This window comes from Mus caroli, unplaced genomic scaffold (genome assembly GCF_978045245.1).
Source record: "Mus caroli unplaced genomic scaffold, Mus_caroli_1 scaffold_34, whole genome shotgun sequence".
Taxonomy (NCBI): Eukaryota; Metazoa; Chordata; class Mammalia; order Rodentia; family Muridae; genus Mus; species Mus caroli.
In genome coordinates this window covers 1,760,044-1,783,239 of record NW_028227289.1, presented here as the reverse complement: position 1 = coordinate 1,783,239, position 23,196 = coordinate 1,760,044, and the positions used below count along the sequence as shown (strand labels likewise).

General features: G+C 37.8%; 1 protein-coding gene across 4 annotated transcripts in view; it reads right to left on the bottom strand.

Annotated features, from left to right (window-relative positions):
* The window catches only part of LOC146999830 (ubiquitin carboxyl-terminal hydrolase 9Y), a 173,674-nt gene that overhangs the window by 66,796 nt on the left and 83,682 nt on the right, over window positions 1-23,196 (bottom strand). For all 4 annotated transcript variants that reach the window (XM_085834416.1, XM_085834414.1, XM_085834415.1 and 1 more), the window contains 5 exons: window positions 22,517-22,859; window positions 21,659-21,754; window positions 19,863-20,077; window positions 3,017-3,257; window positions 2,192-2,344 (listed from right to left, as the gene is read on the bottom strand). In XM_085834416.1, the coding sequence (XP_085690542.1) occupies window positions 2,192-2,344; window positions 3,017-3,257; window positions 19,863-20,077; window positions 21,659-21,754; window positions 22,517-22,859 (1,048 nt within the window). The remainder of the gene's footprint in view (window positions 1-2,191; window positions 2,345-3,016; window positions 3,258-19,862; window positions 20,078-21,658; window positions 21,755-22,516; window positions 22,860-23,196) is intronic.

Sequence of the window (23,196 nt, the reverse complement as noted above, 5' to 3'; positions counted from 1 at the left end):
TTTTTGAAATGATCTCCCTCTCTAAAATTTTTAAATACATTTTTTCACACAATATATCCTTACTACATTTTCCCCTCTTATTAATCCAGCTCTTCCCAAACTTCCTTCAATCAGATCTAAGAGATACTAACAAAATGTCATGAAACACAAATATACTGATAAGACAAAACAAAATAAACAGAAGAAAAAGAGCCCGAGGGAAGACACAAGAAAAGGATAGAGACCTTCCCATTCAAATGCTCAGAAATCCAATGAGAATACAAAACCAGAAGCAATAAAACAAAGGACCCATAGGGTTAAACAAAATGAAGATAAAAATTTAAAAACTAAAAAAATCCCAATAAACATAGAACAAACTCCTAGAAACAGAGAAAGAAAAAGCCCTGAGACAAGGAACCTTCAAAGATTATATTGTTTGTTTTCTGCTGGTCTTAAGAGTAGCTTCCTCCCCCAGTGAGACCCCCTTGGAGGAAATAATTTTTCAATTGAATTATCTCCTTAATCTTTTCAGTTTTCATTATCTATTTCTTAAAAAAAAAATAGGTAGCCTTTGTTAGCCCAATGCTTGCTATCTTGACTAGTCTGGCCTCAAATTCAAAAGAAGCTATTTTTCTCCACAGTGAAGGAATTAACAACATGTGCTGTACCCTTCTCAAAAATATTAATTCAGAATTGTTTCTGTCTAAAGGAAATGCAAGGACAGAATGGATCAGAGACTGAAAGAAAGGCCATCCAGAGACTGCCCCACCCAGGGATCCATCCCATCTGTAGATATGAAACCCAGACACTATTTCTGATGCCAAGAAGTGCTTACTGACAGGAGTCTGATATGGATGTTTCCTGAGAGGCTCTAACAGAGCCTGACCAATACAGATGCAGATGCTGGAAGCCAACCATCTGACTGAGCACAAGGAACCACAACAGAGGAGTTAGGGTAAGGAGTGAAGGAGCTGAAGGAGATTGCAACTCCATACTAAGAACATACATCCATACATAATATGAAACAGCCAGCCCCCCCCCCCACCCCCTGAGCTCCCAGGACTAAACCACCAACCAAAGAGTGCTCATGGAGCGACCCACAGCTCCAGCTGCAAATGTAGCAGAGGATGGCCTTATCAGGCATCAAAGGGAGGAGAGACCCTTGGTTTTGAGAAGGATCAATGCCCTGAATGCCATGGCTAGGAGGCAGGAGTGGGTGGAGGAGCACCCTCATAGAAGCAGTGCTGAGGGGGATGGAATAGAGGGTTTGTGGAGGGGATTCTGGAAATGATACAATTTAATGATAAGGGGGATAACATCTGAAATGTAAATAAATAAGAACCAGTAAAAACAAAACAAAATAAACAAACAAAAAAACCCAAACAATGTGTGCTGCAATGCTTAGCTGGAATCTATTGACTCTTTACAATACAAATATATCACTTAATGTTTTCTCAATTAGAGTAATTTTTGTGTATCAATCTATTATTTTGTGAATTACAATTTCATATGCCACTCAAATGTGAAGGGCAAATCACATGTTTAAATGAGAATATCTCTTATAGGCTCGCTGACTTGAATACTTGGTTTTCAGTTGGTGGAACTGTTTGGAAAAATTAAGAGGTGTGGTATTTAGTTAAGATGTATGTCACTGTTAGCTTTTTGTGCTTTGTGGCTGGGTCTCAAAAGATGTGTGCAGCAGTACCATGCTTACCACTACAATGGTCACAGACTTTAAACCTCTGAGCTGTAGGCCACAAATAAACTCTTTCTCCATTTTTTTTTTTTTTTTTTGTAAGCTGCTTTGGTTATGGGTGTTAACAACCTTGGAAAGGGAGACATAACTAAGACACTAACTTAGAAGTCAAATTTATATTTGTAATAAGAATCCAAACTTGACACTCAAGTTGTTAGAAAAATTACTTTAATATTTATCTTTTAAAAGGATAAAGGGCCAATTAAGTTAAAGGTAGGAATGATTTCTTTTGATATACCATGTGTACACATGGGTTGTTATGAATGCAGGTTATAATCATTAATTTGATGTAACTTATAAATTGTATCATTTCCAGAATCCACTTAAAAGTTACTAACTTCAATTATTTGTTTTTATCTATAGGTAAAATTTTAAACTTGGAAACAGAAACATTCTACATTATCTCCTCATATTTCTAAATGAAAAGGTAATCCCTTGTAGACAGTAATTACTCACCACCCCAGGTAAACACTTTTCCATTTCTGGATTGGAAACATCTCTGTAGTTATTATGACTATGGTTTCCAGGAGGTCCAGCTGATGAATCAGATGAGCTATCAGGACTTGAAGGCATGTTGGAATTTATTTGTATAAATTTAGCAGTAATTAGCTGAAAATGATAATGATGAAGTAAACATGAAAGATGTTTAGAAAACAAAGAACCAAAGGATATCAAAAGATTATTCTCAAGTTTGTTTTTAAAAGCACCTTTAAAAATTAGTGTAATATAACTATTTATAAAAATCCACTTATGTACAATGTATGCATAACTTTCTGTTGGATATTAATTCCATAGATCCTAAAGTCATCCATCATCAGTTTACCATCTTCAAAGAATCTATACAAAATGCTTATTTTATTTTTATATTAGTTAGATATAATACAATTCAAATTGTATACAAATATTTATAAATGTATTATTTGGGAGACTGTATAAAGAAAATCAGTAAGCATGAAATAATTTTCCTATATCTTACTCTTGGATGTAACAGGGAGAATACAGATTTTCTTTATCTAAAATCCTGTGATATCTAACTTTTTATATTTAATAAATTTTTAAAGAAACAGTCTTACTCTACAGAGTCTGAGAGGCCTGTAACCTTGTATTTAAAGTAGGCAGATACTAAGTGCTAGAATTAAAATATGCATCACCACACATCTACCTCGTTAGTTATAATCCAGCTATCAAAAAAACCATGCACATAATAAATAATGGTCAAGAAACTTGACTAATAAAGGAAACACAAATTTGGGAGAATGTTTGAATATTATATTTACTTACTGATTTATCTTTCAAATTTAACTGTTCAACTAGTTTTCTGTCATCTTCAGACTCTATTAACTCTCCACCTATAAACAGTTCAATTTTTGTACAGGCTACATTGACATTCATACGACTGAGAATGCAGCGTCGCACAGAACCAATGGTAGCATTTGTATGAGACAATATGTCCAAATCCTCAACTTCTTTGCCCTGGTTTGGAAATCGTACTGTAAAAGACAAGTGTTTTCCACGAAATGCTCTGGAAGAAAAAAAACATTGAATTATAAAACTCAAAAAAGAAGCCCAGTAATATTCAACATATTATAAGGGACATAGTTATATGAACTTGTTACTTAAAATATAGTAGTTAACTTAAAATATTATGACTCTTGAATTACAAAGTAATAATGCTACTTTACTTCCATTAGCTAAGAACAAATGTTTCCTACTTATGGTAAAGCAGTATAACCACAAAAAATTCAAAAAGCTTAATTTACTAAGAATATTTGTGATTTTTGGGGCAGAAGATTTAATTTTTAATGTACATGGGTGCTCTGGCGGCATGAAAAAGATGGGTTTCAGATTCTCTTGGACTAGAGTTACAGTTACTGAGCTGAGAATTGAACAGCAAGCAACAAAGTGATTTTTTTTTTGAAAATTATAATAGTTGTATTTTTGTTAAAAAATGAGCACACATTATAAAAAAAATTCTATAAAGGACATTTGTAAGCCTAGATGACTCATCAGTGAACGTTTCTTTAAAGAATATACAATTTTCATAATTTCTTATAGAAAATTGGAAAACAAATGCTTACAACCCATGGCATAAAAATAGCATGATCATGACAAACATAACACATAAGAACAAAATGAAAATTAAATTGTATTTATCATGAATACAAAAGAAGAAATCCTCCATAAAATACTTGAAAGTAGGATACATAGTCTCTGAAATGTATAAAACAGTATCATCATATATAGGTTTCATTGTGGGGAATGTAGGAAAGGGGATAACATTTGAAATGTAACTAAAGAAAATATCTAATAAAAATTAAATAAAAAACAATGCAGATTAAAAAAAAGAATGGCTTAATTCCAAAAAATAAATTATGGTAGTACATTGAATTAACACCTAAAAGATGAAAATCTACACAGAAACATGACAAATACAAAAGTCATAGCTGAAATTTATTATTTGCTCATGATACTCTCAAAAAAAATATGAAGAGAATTTTCTTAAGCTACATGACATGAGGGGATGGGACGGGATGGGGCGGGAGGGGAGGGGAGGGAAAGAGATTGATTCTATGGCCTACATTAATCTGGTTATAATCATTTAACTATGATTTTGGGGAAGGTTAGAAATGAGAAAAATATTTCCTTTCACATTATTCCAAGTGTCTTAGTCAGGGTTTCTATTCCTGCACAAACATCATGACCAAGAAGCAAGTTGGGGAGGAAAGGGTTTATTTGGCTTATACTTCCATGCTGCTGTTCATCACCAAAGAAGTCAGGACTGGAACTCAAGCAGGTCAGAAAGCAGGAGATGATGCAGAGGCCATGGAGGGATGTTCTTTACTGGCTTGCATCCCCCTGGCTTGCTCAGCTTGCTCTCTTATAGAACCCAAGACTACCAGCCCAGAGATGGTCTCACCCACAAGGGGTCTTTCCCCCTTGATCACTAATTGAGAAAATGCCTTACAGCTGGATCTCATGGAGGCATTTCCTCAAATGAAGCTCCTTTCTCTGTGATAACTCCAGATGTGTCAAGTTGACACAAAACTAGCCAGTACACCAAGTCAACCTGATCTAGTATATAATGAATGATGAAGGGAATCACAGGCACAACAAGTGAGTTTAACCACTGAGTCATCACTTTAAAACCTACACTAACTCTAGTTTTGAAAGAAGATAAACCTCAACTTAAAGCATACTTTTGCAAAAATATGAGTTGCATAAGTGTTAGAAGGTATACTGTTTTATACACATACACATATACCATACAGACACACACACACACACACACACACACATGTACATACAACTCACATATTTTAAAGGAATTATTTATGTACATAAGTACAATGTAGCAGTCTTCAGACACACCAGAGAAGGCATCAGATCTCATTAAATATCATTGTGAGCCACCATGTGGTTGCTGGGCACTGAACTCTGGACCTCTGGAAGAGCAGTCAGTGCTCTTAAACACTAAGCCATCTCTCCAGCTCCACCACACAAAATTTAAAAATTTGTTTTACATACAGAATGACCTATCTTAGAGAAGACTGCAAATTGATTCATTTTTACCTCCTTGTGCAAAGCTCAAGTTCAAGTGGATCAAGGACATCCACATAAAACCTGATACACTGAATCTAAAAGAAAAGAATGTGGGAGAAGAGCCTCAAACACATAGGCACAGGGAAAATTTTCCTGAATACGACACCAATGGTTCAGGTCCTAAGACCAACATTTGCCCCATAAAATTGCAAAGTTTCTGTAAGGCAAAGGACACTGTCAATAGGACAAAACAGCAACCCACAGATTGGGAAAATACTACATCTGATAGAGGACTAATATAGAAAGAACTTAAGAAGTTAAACTCTAGTGAACCAAATAACCCTAGTAAAAAATGGGGTGCAGAGCTAAAGAAAGAACTCTCAACTGAGGAATAACTAACAGCTGATAAACACCTAAAGAAATGTTCAATATCCTCAGTCATCAGGGAAATGCAAATAAAAATGACCCTGAGATTTCATCTCACAAAAGTCAGAATGGCGAAGATCAAAAACTCAGGTGACAGCAGATGCTGGCAAGGATGTGGACAAAGAGGAGTACTCCTCCATTGCTGGTGGGACTGCAAGCTGTTACAACCACTCTGGAAATCAGTCTGAAGGTTCCTCAGAACCCAGCTATACCACTCCTGGGCATATACTCAAAAGATGCTCCATTGCAACCCAGTAAGAACAACAGTATCAGTTAACTAGATCCCTCAGAGTTCCCAGGACTAAAACCACCAACTAAAGAGTACACATGGAGGGAATCCATGGCTCTAGCTGCATATGTAACTGAGGATGGCCTTTTCTGGTATCAGAGTGAGGGGAGGTCCTTAGTCCTGTGAAGGCTTTATGCCCCAGGGTAGGGGAATGCTAGAGGGGTGAGGTACAAGTGAGTGGGTTGTTGGGGGATTACCCTCTTAGAGGCAGGGGAAGGAGGAATGGCATGGGAGGTTTCTGGAGGGGAAGACTGGGAAGGGGTTCAAAATTTGAAATGCAAATAAATAAAATAAACCTGTGAAAAAAAGGTTAGACCTTCAGACTCAATTCAAGGAAGAAGGTAGACTAACTGAAGGATTCCTTACTCTGCTTCTCCAAATTCAATCAATCCCCCAATCTAATCCCTCCCTCTGCAATAGAACACTTATTACAGCCTCAGATCTGCCCTTTTCCCCATTTACAGTGGATTAGAGATCTTTTTTATCCTAACCTTTCACCCATTTATTGCTTGGTCCCAGAACCCATCTTCACTATCTACTCCTTGGGATTCTCCCCAAACTACATTACCAAGAAAGCAGGTTGGTTAAACTGCAATTTTCCCCTCTCCCTCAGCTCTGTGAAATTAATTTGCCACATCTTTGACAATAGCTGTGAGTAACATAAAATATCTTGGGGTAACTCTGAGCCAAGCATTTGAAAGTCTTGTATGATACAGACATTGAAGAAAGAAATTGAAGAAAATATCAAATGATGGAAATATCTTCCATGCTAATGAGTCTTAAGAGTAACACTGTGAAAATGGCCATCCTACCTGTATTAGTCAGGGTTCTCTAGAGTCACGGAACTTACGGATAGTCTCTATATAGTAAAGGAATTTTTTAATGACTGACAGTCTGCAGTCCAATTCTCAACAATGGTTTAGTAGTAGCTGTGAATGGAAGTCCAAGGATCTAGCAGTTACTCAGTCCCACATGGCAAGAAGGCGAAGGAGCAAGAGCTAATGTCCTTATATGGTCTCCAGCAGAAGGTGTAACCCAGATTAAAGGTGTGTTGCACCACACCTTTAATCCCAGATCTCCCTGTCTTAATCTTCTGGAAACCCTACCCACTATGCCTCAAGATCTCCCTCCATACCAAGATCCAGATCAGAAACTTCTATCCCAGCCTCCAGATTAGGGGTCACTAGTGAGCCTTCCAATTCTGGATTGTAGTTCATTCCAAATACAGTCAAGTTGACAACAAGGAATAGCCACTACAATCCACTCCACCCCTTGTCAACTTGACACAAATAATATCTCATGTCCACATGAAACAATAACAATGTTGTAAATAAGCCTAACATGATATAACTATCCCTCGTACAATTGCAAGCAAATTTGTAAATTTACAATGGGGCAATGTCCCATGGGAACACCCTTTTAGTGTCTCAACTTAAATACAAATTGATGTTAAAGAAGTTGGAAGAAAGACAAATGTATTTGTTAACAAAATAAGACAGGAGCATTCATATTACTTTATAATCCTCATTTCTGCAACTAGTTATGTGGCCTTAATTGGTATTTATAACTACCTTCCTCTACTACCCATTCTGTATTTCCTTCACCTTCGACAAGCACCTTAGCAGGTCTTCTTGGCTCTTTTCCTGGAGGATTGACCCATACCTTCATTCCTGATGGGTCTTCATCCTTTGCCATTCCTGCTCGGATTAAGCTGTTGTAGTTTCCCATTGACTTTATTCACAGGACCTCCTAGTACTAAGAGACACCCTAAGGGATCACCTACATTCCAGACATAATCTTGCTTACCTCCATTGTGAAGAGGTAATCCAAGTTCCCCATGGTAATCTGGATCTATCACCCCCTCCTAACAGTTATTCCTTTTTTTAGCCTGTTGGTTTAAGGGCATTAGAAGCCCAAAATGACCAGGGGGAAGTCTGAGTTTCCAGTTCAATGGAATGTTTGTTGTACTCCCCCCTCTGGAGACAAAACTTCTAGTCCAGGAGAACCTAGAGTTATGGGGACAGGAAGCAAAAAATTTCCTAAAGGGTCACTAGGAGTGATAGTAAGTGGAACTATTCCCTTTTCCACCCCTTGATTCCTGGAGCCATGGATCCTGGCTATGGGGGAAACTGCACCATATATTGAATGTTGATTCAAAGCATATACTGCCTTCTGAAGAACTCTGACCCAGCCTTCCATGCTGCTACCACCTAATTGGCCCTGTAACTGTGTCTTCAAAAGGCCATTCCATCTTTCTATAAGACCAGCTGCTTCAGGATGATGGGGAATGTGGTAAGACCAGTGAATTCCATGATCGTGGGCCCACTGTCGCACTTCTCTGGCTGTGAAATGAGTTCCTTGGTCAGAAGCAATACTGTGTGGAATACCATGACGATAGATAAGGCATTCTGTCAGTCCGTGGATAGAGGCATTACATGCAGGATGGTGGTTTTAGCATTTGAGCAACTTAACTTGTTTGTGCCTTCAGGACCTGCTCTGGCCCAATCACATAAATACCACTTCCATTTGATAATAGACTGCTGCTGTGCACGTCCCACTTTATGACTTGCAGGGTCTGATAGCACCCAGCTCATGATGGGTAGTTCAGGTCGCATAGCAACTTGGTGTCCTATTGTCAAACATTCAGTTTCCACTAAGGCCCAATAGCAGGCCAAGAGCTGTTTTTCAAAGGGAGAATAGTTGTCTGCAGATGATGGTAGAGCTTTGCTCCAAAATCCCAAAGGTCTCTTCTGTGATTCACCTACAGTGGTCTTCCAGAGGCTCCAAACAGCATCTCTATCAGCCACAGACACCTAAAGTACCATCGTGTCTGCTGGATCATCTGGTCCAAGTGGTAGAGCAGCCTGCACAGCAGCCTGGATCTGTTGAAGGCCCTGTTCCTGTTCCAGGCCCCACACAAAGCAGCTTTCTGAGTCACTTGGTAAATAGGCCAAAGTAAGTGAGGGATGTGCTGTCTCCAGAATCCAAATAGACCCACTAAACGTTGTGCTTCTTTCTTGGTTGTAGGAGGGCCAGGTGCAATAACTTATCTTTCACCTTAGAAGGAATATCTCTACATGCCCCACACCACTGGACTCCTAAGAAGTTCACTGAGGTAGATGGTCCTTGAATTTTGGTTGGATTTATTTCCCATCCTTTGATACGCATATGTGTTACCAATGAGTCCAAAGTGGTTGCTACTTCCTGTTCACTTGGTCCAATCAGCATAATGTCATCAATATAGTGCATACATTGATATGTGATATTCTGTGGAAGAGTCAAATGATCAAGATCCCTTCTAACTAAATTATGACACAGGGCAGGAGAGTTAATATATCCTTGAGGCAAAACTGTGAAGGTATACTGTTGGCCTTGCCAACTGAAAGCAAACTGCTTCTGGTGGTCCTTATGGACAGGTACAGAGAAGAAGGCATTTGCCAGATCAATAGCAGCATACCAGGTGCTAGGAGATGTGTTATAATTTGCTCAAGTAATGAAACTACATCTGGTACTGCAGTTGCAATTGGAGTTACTACCTGATTTAGTTTTCAATAATCAACTGTCATTCTCCATGATCCATCTGTTTTCTGCACTGGCCAGATAGGAGAGTTAAAGGGAGATATGGTTGGAACCACCAGCCCTGCATCTTTCAAGTCCTTGATAGTGGCAGTAATTTCTGCAATTCCTCCAGGAATATGATACTGTTTTTGATTCACTATTTTCTTTGGCAGAGGCAACTCTAAAGGCTTCCATTTAGCCTTTCCAACCATAATAGCCCTCATTCTACAGTTCAGGGAACCAATATGAGAATTCTGCCAATTTCTGAGTATATCTATCCCAATTATACATTCTGGAAATGGGGAAATGACCACAGGATGTGTTCGGGTACCTACTGGACCTACTGTGAGTCAGACATAGGTCAAAACTCTATTAATCACCTGCCCCTACTTTAACTGGAGGGACGCAATGTTTCTTTGGATCTCCTGGGATCAGTGTCAACTCAGAATCAGTATCCAACAGACCCCAGAAAGTCTGATTATTTCCTTTCCCCCAGTGTACAGTTACCCTTGTAAAAGGCCGTAGGTCCCTCTGGGGAAGAACTGGAGAAATGGTAACAGCAAAACTTTTAGGTATCTTTATTAAGATCCTTCCTCAGGGGAACCTGGCCACTCCCTCATTCAAGGGGTTCCGGATCTGCAAACTGGCTCAAATCTGGAAATTGATTCACTGGCTGAGATTGCCGTTTACTATCTAATGTAGCCTTTCTTTCATTTGTTTGAGAATTTTTTTGCTTATACAGATCAAACAGATATGCAGTAGGTTTCCTATGTATTTCGTTCCTGGAAACACCATGATTAATTAGCAAGTATCAAATGTCCAAGCAAGTCATGCCATTATAAATTTCACCTCTCCTGTGCTGACCATTACTAGGTATGTTATTATAAACATTCTTTTGTCTACGCTGTCCATTATAATAACTAGGATCACCTTGTCTCCAGCGATTCAATGCTGCCACCTGGCCCTTGTTACCTCGGAATCCAACTAAACCCAGTGAATTCATCTAATTGAGCAGAAGCATCTTCAATGCTAAGGTCTGACACAAGGAAAAGGGAAAGAACAAAACCCTTCATATGTGCTGGTGCCCCTCTCACCAGTTTGCATCTTACAGAGTTGGTAAAGGGCATACCTTCTGGACCTTCCCATTGTGGAAGATTAGGTTTTACACAATATATCCTCTAGCATTGCAATTTCCCTAAGTCCTAAAATCCCTTCGTCAACACTAAGCCACAGAATATCAGGCATCTCCAAGTCATTTCCAGTAGGCCATCTTTTGATAAACATTTCAGTCAACCACACAAACACACACACCTTTTTTTAACTGTGCGAACTTCCATATTAAACCTAGAATCCCCACTCAGAGGGCCTTGAGAAACATCAGTATTGTCTTGTCTGGCATTTTCTTCAGTGAAAGTCACTGCTGATTTAATTTCCTCATGTGGGGAAAGCATTATTTCAAGGGGTGGGGCTGAGGGTACTACTTCCTCACATGGGGCAAACCCTTGAGAATCTGAAGATTCAAAATTCTCAGCTTCAACATAGTCTTCCCACACATCCCCATCCCAAGTTATAGGATCCCATTCTTTGCCAATTAGTGCCCTTACTTTAACTGTCGACACTCTCTGGGGCTGAGACTTGAATTTTCGCTATAGTTCAGCCAACCTTACAATGAGGGTTTCAGTTTGATTTTCTGCAACTTGAGCTCTATGGCTGCAGGAGAGAAGATTCTCTTCAAGGACACACTTAGGAACTTTTAGATTGTTTACTTGTGTCTGGAGCCTATTTTTTCCCCAGATACTAAGAGCAGCCAGCCAGTAAAATCACTTACTGATTTTTTTCTCCATCTTGTAGAAAGCTTTGTATACTGAATCACCCAATTCATGAAGAAAATCAAGGGATTAGCTTCTTTAAGTTTGAAATATAGTTTCAACTATGGGTCTTCAAAATTCTCTGAGCTCCCAGGAGGAAGAGAATCTGGTGAGGTTTCAGTAGTTGAAAGTACTGGTGAATCAACAAGCCAATTCCAGTATTTTAAAAGACTCATCCTTATACTTCTGTTCCCCTAGAACCACTCCTGGTAGCAACTTCTGTATTAGTCAGGGTTCTCTAGAGTCACAGTCTATATAGTAAAGGAATTTATTGATGACTTACAATCTGCAGTCCAATTCTCAACAATGGTTCAGTTGCAGCTGTGAATGGAACTCCAAGGATCTAGCAGTTACTCAGTTCCACATGGATGGCAAGCAGGCAAAGGATCAAGAGCGAGACTCCCTTCTTCCAATGTCCTTATATGGTCTCCAGCAGAAGGTGTAGCCCAGATTATAGGTGTGTTCCATAACTACTATGCCTCAAGATCTCCATATCAAGATCCGGATCAGAAACTTCTATCTCCCAGCCTCCAGATTAGGGTCACTGGTGAGCATTCCAATTCTGGATTGTAGTTCATTCCAAATATAGTCAAGTTTAGTCAGGAATAGCCACTACACTACCAAAAGCTAGCTAACAGATTAAATGCAGTCTTGATCAAAATTCCAAAATCATTCTTCACAGATCTTGAAAGAACAATTCTTAGCTTCATATGGAAACATAAATGCCCAGGATAGTTAAGACAATCCTGAATAGAAAAAGAACTATTGGAGCTATTACCGTATCAGATTTCAAGTTTACTGTATAGCTACAGTATTGGTAGTTATTTTACTGGCAGAAAAAGAGTTGAACTGAAAACCAAGATGTATATTTGCACACCAATGGACAGTTGATCTTTGATATAGCTAGAAACACACACTGGAAAGAAAACAACAGATCTTCTGTTGATGGCTGTGTAGAGGGTATGGCAAAACAGCTTTAGAACTCACTGAATGCAGGCCACCAGTTAGCACAACCACCATGGGTGTACCTCAGAAAGGAAGAGTCTTAGGACTAAGTGTATTGAGGACTTATATGCTATTAAGTTCCATTCTGCTTGGTGCCCTCATAATCTATGAGTTGTATGAAACCTCTAAGAGGTTTTCCAGGCCCACAGTGGGCAGTTCCACTGGCACCTACTATATTAGTGATTGAACTTTTGTTTTAAAGCATTACTGTTGGAGAAGATAGTGATCAACTACCATCTTTGGAAAGAATTTAGAGATGTAAAATGTTAGCAGTGATGGCCACCCTTAGAATTTGAAGATATAGAATGTTAATGAAGTTAGATTAAGATGTTTCTGCTAGTGCCTTTGACATAGAAAACATTGGGGGGAAATTTAGAAAGGCACATTTTTTCCCTTTTTAAACTTTTTTTTATTGGATATTTTCTTTATTTACATTTCAAATGTTATCTCCTTTCTTTGTTCCCCTTTGAAGCTCCCATCCCATTCCCTCTCCCCATTTCCATGAGGGTGTATCCCCACCCACCTACCCACTTCTGCCTCCCTGCTCTGGGACATCAAGTATTCACAGGACCAAGGGCCTCTCCTCCCACTGATGACCAACTAGGCCATCCTCTGCTACATATGCAGCTGGAGGCATGAGTCCCTCCATGTGTACTACTTGGTTGGTGATTTAGTCCCTGGGTGGCCCAGGGGTAGTGGTTAGTTCATATTGTTGTTCCTCCTATAGGGCTGCAAACCCCTTCTGCCCCCTCAATGTAAGGCACATTTTAAATTACTTTTTGTTTTTAAGGTTAGGGAACAAGAACAGTGGCAGTGGACTAGTGTCAACTGACATACCTTTTTTTTTTTTTCCTAAATAAAGCTGGGCTTGTGAGCAAGGTGATGATTAATTTCTTGTACCCATTTTTGTCCTCAGATTCCTGATATGACTTAATAAATAATTGTTGAATAGATATGCACCTTGAGGATTTAAATTAGAAACGAGGTATTTTTTTAATATAAAAGTTTAGATTGTGATTCTTTTAAGATTTCTGTAAGATTACTTTTTAAGATGAGTAGTAAATAACTGATCCTTTCTTTCTAATTACCAATAAAGACAAACTGGCTGAGAAAATTATGTTGCCGTCTTACACTTGTTAATCTACAACAAGTTGCTTAGTTGCAAATGATGTAAGTTCTGATTTCTTTCCACCTGCCATATGTAAAATGTGTTTTCCCTTTTTAAAATTAGATATTTTCTTTATTTACCTTTTAAATGTTATCTCCTTCCCTAGTTTCCCTTCCAAAAATCTCCTATCCCCTCCCTCCTAACCCCCAACCCACCCACTCCCACTTCCTGGCCCTATAGGACCTTCACAGGACCATGGGCCTTTCCTCCCTTTGACGATTGACTAGGCCATCCTCTGTTACATATGCAGCTAGAGCTACAAATCCCTCAGTGTGTACTCTTTGATTGGTGGTTCACCCTCAGGGAGCTCTGGGGGGGGGTACTGGTTAGTTCATATTGTTGTTCCTCCTATGAGACTGCAAACCTCTTCAGCTGTAAAATGTATTTCTTGTAAAGGTATTGGGGAACATACTGTTTTATTGGCATTCATTCACTAAAAGAAGACTAGAAAGTAAACATACTATAATTTTTATGCTGTTTGAAAAGTAGGACAAAAAATAAAGTTGTTAAAATTTCTTGAAGCATGATTCATCCACATATGTATCTGTGCGCACAAGAGTGAGCATGCACCTATTTTACATTGTTGCTAACCCCACATTCATACTGTTGGGGCTGTCTTCAACAACGTTCAAAAAATAGTGCTGCTAAAATTGGATCTTATCACTCTGCATAAAACTCAACTCTGAATGGATCCAAGATGTCAACACAAAATCAGACACACTGAATCTTATAATAAAGAAAATGGGAAATAGCCTTGAACCTATTGACACAGAAGACTTTCTGAAGAGACCACCACTACAAGAGACACTAAGATCAACAATAAATTGGACCTCAGAAAACAGAGGTTTCTGCATGGCAAAGGACAACATCATTTTTATGAAGTAGCAGCCTACAGAATGGAAAAAGATTTTTACCAATTTTACATCCAGTAGAGGAACAATATTAAAATATACAAAAAGCACCCCTGGGTATCAGGAAAACAACCCAATTAAAAATGGGGTATGCATAGAAACAGACTTTCCAATAAAGGAAACAAAAATGGTAGAAAAACACTTAAAGAAATGATTAACATTCTTAATCTTACACCTGTCAGGATGGCTAAAAATACCTAAACCACAAAAAGACCCAACAAAGATAGAGAACTTCAGACCAATTTCCCTTATGAATATCGATGCAAAAATGCTCCATAAAGTTCTCGCTAACCAAATCCAAGAACACATCAAAACAATCATCCATCCTGACCAAGTAGGTTTCATCCCAGGAATGCAGGGATGGTTCAATATACGGAAATCCATCAATGTAATCCAGTACATAAACAAACTCAAAGACAAAAACCACATGATCATCTCCTTAGATGCGGAGAAAGCATTTGACAAAATCCAACCCCATTCATAATAAAAGTCTTGGAAAGATCAGGAATTCAAGGCCCATACCTAAACATGATAAAAGCAATCTACAGCAAACCAGTAGTCAACATCAAAGTAAATGGTGAGAAGCTGGAAGCAATCCCACTAAAATCAGGGACTAGACAAGGCTGCTCACTCTCTCCCTTCCTATTCAACATTGTACTTGAAGTCCTAGCCAGAGCAATTAGACAACAAAAGGAGATCAAGGGAATACAAATTGGAAAGGAAGAAGTCACAATATCACTTTTTGCAGATGATATGATAGTATATATAAGTGACCCTAAAAATTCCACCAGAGAACTCCTAAACCTGATAAACAGCTTCAATGAAGTAGCTAGATATAAAATGAACTCAAACAAGTCAATGGTCTTTTTGTACACAAAGGATAAACAGGCTGAGAAAGAAATTAGGGAAACAACACCCTTCTCAATAGTCACAAATAATATAAAATACCTTGGGGTGACTCTAACTAAGGAAGTGAAAGATCTGTATGATAAGAACTTCAAGTCTCTGAAGAAAGAAATTAAAGAAGATCTCAGAAGATGGAAAGATATCCCATGCTCATGGATTGGCAGGATCAATATAGTAAAAATGGCTATCTTGCCAAAAGCAATCTACAGATTCAATGCAATCCCCATCAAAATTCCAACTCAATTCTTCAACAAATTAGAAAGGGCAATTGGCAGATTCATCTGGAATAACAAAAAACCTAGTATAGCAAAAACTCTTCTCAAGGATAAAAGAATCTCTGGTGGAATTACCATGCCAGACCTAAAGCTTTACTACAGAGCAATTGTGATAAAAACTGCATGGTACTGGTATAGTGACAGACAAGTAGACCAATGGAAGAGAATTGAAGACCCAGAGATGAAACCACACGCCTATGGTCACTTGATCTTTGACAAGGGAGCTAAAACCATCCAGTGGAAAAAAGATGGCATTTTCAACAAATGGTGCTGGGCCAACTGGCGGTTATCATGTAGAAGAATGTGAATTGGTCCATTCCTTGTACTAAGGTCAAATCTAAGTGGATTAAAGAACTCCACATAAAACCAGAGACACTGAAACTTATAGAGGAGAAAGTAGGGAAAAGCCTCAAAGATATGGGTACAGGGGAAAAATTCCTGAATAGAACAGCAAAGGCTTGTGCTGTAAGATCGAGAATCGATAAATGGGACCTCATAAAGTTGCAAAGCTTCTGCAAGGCAAAAGACACGGTCAATAAGACAAAAACACCACCAATAAATTGGGAAAGGATCTTTACCTAACCTAAATCAGATAGGGGACTAATATCTAATATATATAAAGAACTCAAGAAGGTGGACTCCAGAAAATCAAATAACCCCATAAAAAAATGGGGCCCAGAGCTGAACAAAGAATTCTTACCTGAGGAATACCGAATGGCAGAGAAGCACCTGAAAAAATGTTCAACATTCTTAATCATCAGGGAAATGCAAATCAAAACAACCCTGAGATTCCACCTCACACCAGTCAGAATGGCTAAGATCAAAAATTCAGGTGACAGCAGATGCTGGCAAGGATGTGGAGAAAGAGGAACACTCCTCCATTGTTGGTGGGGTTGCAAGCTTGTACAACCACTCTGGAAATCAGTCTGGCGGTTCCTCAGAAAATTGGACATAGTACTACCAGAGGATCCTGCAATACCTCTTCTGGGCATATATCCAGAAGATGAAGGACACATGCTCCACTATGTTCATAGCAGCCTTATTTATAATAGCCAGAAGCTGGATAGTACCCAGATGTCCCTCAATAGAGGAATGGATACAGAAAATGTGGTACATTTACACAATGGAGTACTACTCAACTATTAAAAATAATGAATTTATGAAATTCTAAGGCAAATGGATGGACCTGGAGGGCATCATCCTGAGTGAGGTAACCCAATCACAAAGGAACTCACACAATATGTACTCATTGGGATAAGTTGGATATTAGCCCAGAAACTTAGGATACCCAAGATATAAGATACAATTTGATAAAAGCATGAAACTCAAGAAGAACGTAGACTGAAGTGTGGACACTTTGACCCTTCTTAGAATTGGGAACAAAACACCCATGGAAGGAGTTACAGAGACAAAGTTTAGAGCTGTGATGAAAGGATGGACCATTTAGAGACTGCCATATCCGGGCATCTATCCCATAATCAGCTTCCAAATGCTGACACCATTGCATACACTAGCAAGATTTTGCTGAAAGGACTCTGATATAGCTGTCTCTTGTGAGACTATGCCAGGGCCTAGCAAACACAGAAGTGGATGCTCACAGTCAGCTATTGGATGGATCACATGGCCCCCAATGGAGGACCTAGAGAAAGTACCCAAGGAGCTAAAGGTATCTGCAACCATATAGGTGGAACAACATGATGAACTAACCAGTACCCCGGAGCTCTTGACTCTAGCTGCATATGTATCAAAAGATGGCCTAGTTGGCCATCACTGGAAAGAGAGGCCCATTGGACTTGCAAACTTTATATGCCCCAGTACAGGGGAACACCAGGGCCAAAAAGTAGGAGTGGGTGGGTAGGGGAATGGGGGAGAGGGTATGGGGGATTTTTGGGATAGCATTGGAAATGTAAATGAGGAAAATACCTAATAAAAATATTAAAAAAATAATACAAGTGATACTTTATGCTGTCAAAAGATTTGGAGTAAGGGACACACATAATGGCAAACCACCACTACGGAAATCAGTGTGGTGGTTTCTCCAAAAAGGGAGCAGGAATCAATCTATCCCACTATCTAACTATTCTTCTCTTAGGCACATACTCGAAAGACTCTTCATCTTAACACATAAACACTAATTTGACCCTGTTTATTGTAGATCAATTCATACTAGTCAGAAATTAAAACCCACCTAAATGGCCCTCAATAGAAGAGATAAAATGTGGTATATTTATGTATACAATGGAATATTACTCAGTTGTTAAAAATGACATCATGAACTTTGCAGGTAAATAGATGAAACTGGGAAAAAAATAATCCCAGACTCAGAATGACACATGGTATCTATTCACTTCTATGTGGGTATTACTTATTAAATCAATGTTATCCAAGCTTCAAATCATAGAACTGCAGTAGGACCTGGCACAGAGTAAGGGAATTGGTCTCTTCAGGAGAATGGAAATAGACTAGATGGCCATGCATGGCTTAGGGCAGGTCTAGACTGGGAGGATCAAAAAGGTAAACAAGGGCAGGAAAACAGGGATAGGCAGCTAAAATTAATAAATATTTCAGCAGTAGTATGGAAACCTTATACTGTAGAAGCTTCTGAAAACATATTCATATAGGAGTGATATAAATCAAATTACCAAATAATGGCAGATGCAGGAAGACCTAACGTGTCATCTCTTGTCATCAGGTGAAGTTTCTAGTAATGAGACTGGGTTTCATCTAATTGAGTTGTTGGCCAAAGGGTCCCATGGGAACCCTCCAAAAACTACCCTGATACCAAATTTGCTTTTCTTAAACTTACAGTAAGCACCCACTGCTGAAGACAACACCTACACAACTCACTGAACATGGGAGTAATCTAGCTTGTGCTAGATATATAAAGATTTTACCATTATGGCTACAATCTTTGGTATAGGGAGATAGTAACATGTAAACATCAACACATCCACAAACTCTTGGATATAAAAATGGTATCCTGCCTGCTAGGGCCATGGAGACATAATGTTTGTGGGAGTAAACAACCAATACCTGATTTGATTTTAGGCCTTGAGACAGCAGCCATACTCAACAATACTTAGATGACCAAGAACCAGAGAGGAGAGATAGCACAGGGAATCCAGGGTAAAACTAGTAACTCTGCTATACTCATAGAGCAGTGTCTTCCTTGCTCAACTGTCTTCAGAGAAGACTTCTTCCCTATTAGATGGAGAGCCACTACCAGACATTAAGCAGAGAGTGAAGACTTTGGAACATTCACTATTTAATTTAATGTCTCCATCAAATGCCTCCCATCAGTGCTCAGGGAATCCTGAAAAAAGGGAGATGGAAATAAGAGCCACAGGGAACAGAGGACACCAGGGTAACAAGGCTCTCAAAATTAACTCAATCAAAGCTCATATAAATTCAGAGACTGAAGCAGTATGCACAAGGCTGCATATGTCTCTACCAGGTTGTCTCCATATATAATATGTTTTGGTGAGATTTCTGGGCACACATATGATTCTGTATCTATTTCTTATGTCTTGGGCTCTTTTTCCTTCTATTTTGTTCAATTTTGATATGTTAGTTTTTGTTTTATCATATTGTATTGTATTATTATCCCTTAGAAGAAGCCTGTTTGCTTTCTAATGAGAGACAGAAAGAGAGTAGATTCTGATGGGAAGGGAGGTGGGGAATCAGGAAGTGTAGAGGCAGAGGAAATCATAACAAGAATATATTATGTAAGAAATTAATCTATTTTTACTAAAAGGATAAAAAAGGAGAATAGGTTTTGACAAGAGAATCTATATTGCAAATGAAGGTCACACAATTCTATTCACTATATGTGGAAACTGAAATAAAAAGATCTTAAGTTCTCAGCCTGACTTAACTACTTAAGACTAGTGAAGGAAGCCATATATCAAAAACAAATGGGTGAAGGGTGAGGAATGAACTACAGAAGAGATTAGTGCCACACTCAACAGGTGACAAAAATTTGGAAAATGCAACAAAATCAAAATAAAAAATTCCAAGTAACAAATGAGTGCTTCACCAGACTATAAATAAAAATAAAATAATTGCACTACAAAGCTCACACTTTTAAAAACAGGGTAAAATGCATGAAAAGGTAAATAGTACTCACAGTTTGCTAAATAACTCTAAGAAATAATTGCAAGTTAAGATCCATTTTCACAAACCTTGACATAGGTAGAATCATCCTTTCCTCATGATAATCACTGTCATATTCACTTATGTATTCCCTTAAGACCGTTAATATGCGAACCATTGGGATGGCTTCTTGTCTTGCACAGCTAAAAATATTGTCTTTTTCACTATCCAAAACACACAATGTATCATATGAGGCTTTCAAGCGATCAAAGCAAGATTGAATAAAATCTTCATGAATTACTACCTGCAAATATTATGTCAAAAACAATTCAATGATTGCTTATAAAATTATCAAATATAACAAAAATTCTGAAAAAATTTAAGTTAAAAGCAATTATCAACTATAATTATGAAGATTAAATACAAGTTTTCTAATAAAATATTTATATGAAACCAAGCACTAACTCTTCAATATTCTCTTTTGAAAATATTTAATCTTTAGTAGATAGACATGAGCCCCACTTAAGAGATAGGGCTACTGCCCATCTCAAAAATTTTGACCAAGAATTGGTCCTGTCTAAAGAAAATGTAGGGACAAAAAACTAAAGCAGAGACGGAAGGAAAAGCCATCCAGAGATTGTCCCACTGTGCAATCCATTCCATCTGCAGATACTAAAACCCAACAATATTATTGATGCCATGTTGTGCTTGTAGTCAGGAGCCTTATATGACTGTCATCTGAGTCTTTATTAGCAGCTGACTGAGACAGATGTAGATGTTCACAGTCAGCCATTGGACTGAGCATGGAGAGCCCTATGGAAGAGTTAAGAGGAAGGACTGAAAGAGCTGAAGGGGATTGCAACCCCATAGGAAGAACAACAGTAACAGTTAACTGGCCCCTTCAGAGCTCACAGGGACTAAACCACCAATGAAAGAGTAAACATGGAGGGACCCATGGCCCCAGCTGCGTATGCAGCAGAGGATGGCCTTATCTGGTATCAATGTGAGGGGAGGCCTTTGGTCTGGTGGAGGCTTGATGCCTCCGAGAAGGGAGATGTTAGAGGGATGGGGGTGGGGGAGCACCCTCCTAGGGGAGAGGATATAAGTTGGGGGGGGTGTGATGGAGGGTGGCCCATAAAAGGGGACAACATTTGAAATGTAAATAAAATAATTAATTAGAAAGCCCTGAGCCTTTATTTCATCATTTAGGACGCAGAGGCAGACATTTTGCATTCTAGGCTAGTATGGTTTACATTAGCAAGTTTTAAGACACTGAGGTCTATAAAGAGTCCCAGTCTCAGAAGTAAAAAAGGATCTTTAAGTCAAATGTCAAATCAAGTAATATTTGGGTAGAGCTATGTATAACAGTAATTCCATTCAAAACAACTCCAAGAATCTAAGAAGAGGGTAGGTGAAGGTATTGCTGTCAAGCCCTATGATCTGTGTTTAATACTTGGGACCCTGTATGAAGAAATAGAATAATTTCTGACCTCCACACTTGCACTGAAGCACATGCAAGCATATGCATATATTTACATAGAAACAAGCACAAAATAATAAAGTTAAATAAAAGAGTAAGCTGAAGGTTCTGGCATCCCTGGCTTGTAATCCCTGGCTGAGTAAAGAGGAGTGCCTTGAATTATGTGAGGTGTAGCAACATAATGAATTCTCAGACCAGTCTGAGTTATAATATGCGACTCTGTCTCACCAAAGCAATCCCTCAAAACAAAATAAGCAAGAAAAATGGTGGAAATATTTATCTTATTTCTGAAAATGACAAATATTTAATTAAATTCTTTTCTAATTAAATTAAAGGCTAAGATGAAATGATACTAACAATATTATTTTAACCCAACAGTGGAGTTTTTCAGTACTTTACCCTTACCTGATTAGCTTGCAATTTGGGACCAAGGCTTGTGTATATCTCTTTAAGAAGATCTATTGCTCTGCTTGAAATATCATCATTACTCTGAATCACAACCTGATTTTAAGAATAACAAAATAAACACTTTTAAAGATATATTTTAATTTGCCACCTAAGCTGGAATGTTTTTTTCAATTACTAAGAAAACCAAAAAGAAAAAAGAGTAGAGACAGGAAAGTGAAGAAAGAAAAGCAGATTTTCTTCCTTCACTTATTACCCTTTTTATTATTTGCCTTTATTTGTAGATTGTTCGTAGTCAGAAGAAAATTTAAAATATATACTTAAATGAATAAATTAGCATCAAAAGTATGACTATATCTAAAATCTGCTTAAGAAGTTAATAAATCTCTAAAGAAACATAAGTTACAATATTATCTAAAAGACCCTAACAATTATATTATCAAAATTGCAAAATCAGCATTTCATAGCATAAAACATTTACTTTTCAGATACTCAATATTCATCACAAGTAAAACAACTTGTAATTTTTTTTTTATTGTTCACATTTTCTACTAACAGTCACTTTTTATGTCATTAATTTTGGTAGTAAATAGTATTAAAATGTATTAAAACACATATTAAAATCTTATATCAAACGAGAGAACTTTCATGAAGGACAACAGGTAAAATCTGCAAAGGGTAAATCTAAAGTGAATGCTAAAGAAAGACCAGTGTCAGACAGAAAACAGCAAAAATATAAGCAACTAATTCCCTTGATTTCTAGGATATACATCAAATCTGCAAAATATGGAGAAGAAAAATCAAGTTTTAACTACCTCAGATACTTTTGCCATTACATATTTGTACTTTTTTACTTACCTTCCAAAGGTAGTCTAATCCTATTAAGTCCAAATCATCCATCATATAGACTTTTCTTTTTATCATTAGTTTCCCTTCTCGACAATTAACAGTTTTGAAAAATCTTTCAAAACATTTCATCCCATTTTCAGTTAATAGAGAAGGATCAAGCTGAAGCACATTACTTTCAAAAAACTCCTTATTAATATCAGGATTTAAGACAGGTTCATCTCCCATTAATTTGGAATACCACATAAAACAGGCTTCTCGATCACTAAAGTAAACGGCATTCTCTGCTAAACAGTTCCATATTTGTTTTGCCTGGGAAACACAGAGCCAGAGTTGACCATCCTTCAATAAGAATCTTGAAAAAAAAAAACCCGAACAACTAATTAGATTCAAAATGTTTATTCTCACCAATAAATTATTTTGACACATCAACACATTTAGGTATTTCATTTTAATGTAACCTAAAGACATACCCAACAAATTTATCTATTTTATTTTATTGTATCTCAATGAATATTTATTCTCTAAAAATAACCTATCTGAACTTACATCTTATTTTTTCATTTATTATTCATTATTGGCAACCAAAAATGCCAAAAACTTTATCTACATGAGTCATAAAGAGTTTTGCATATATTCAAAATGTACAGCTTTTGAAACAAGTTATTATTTAGATACCAACTAAATAATTG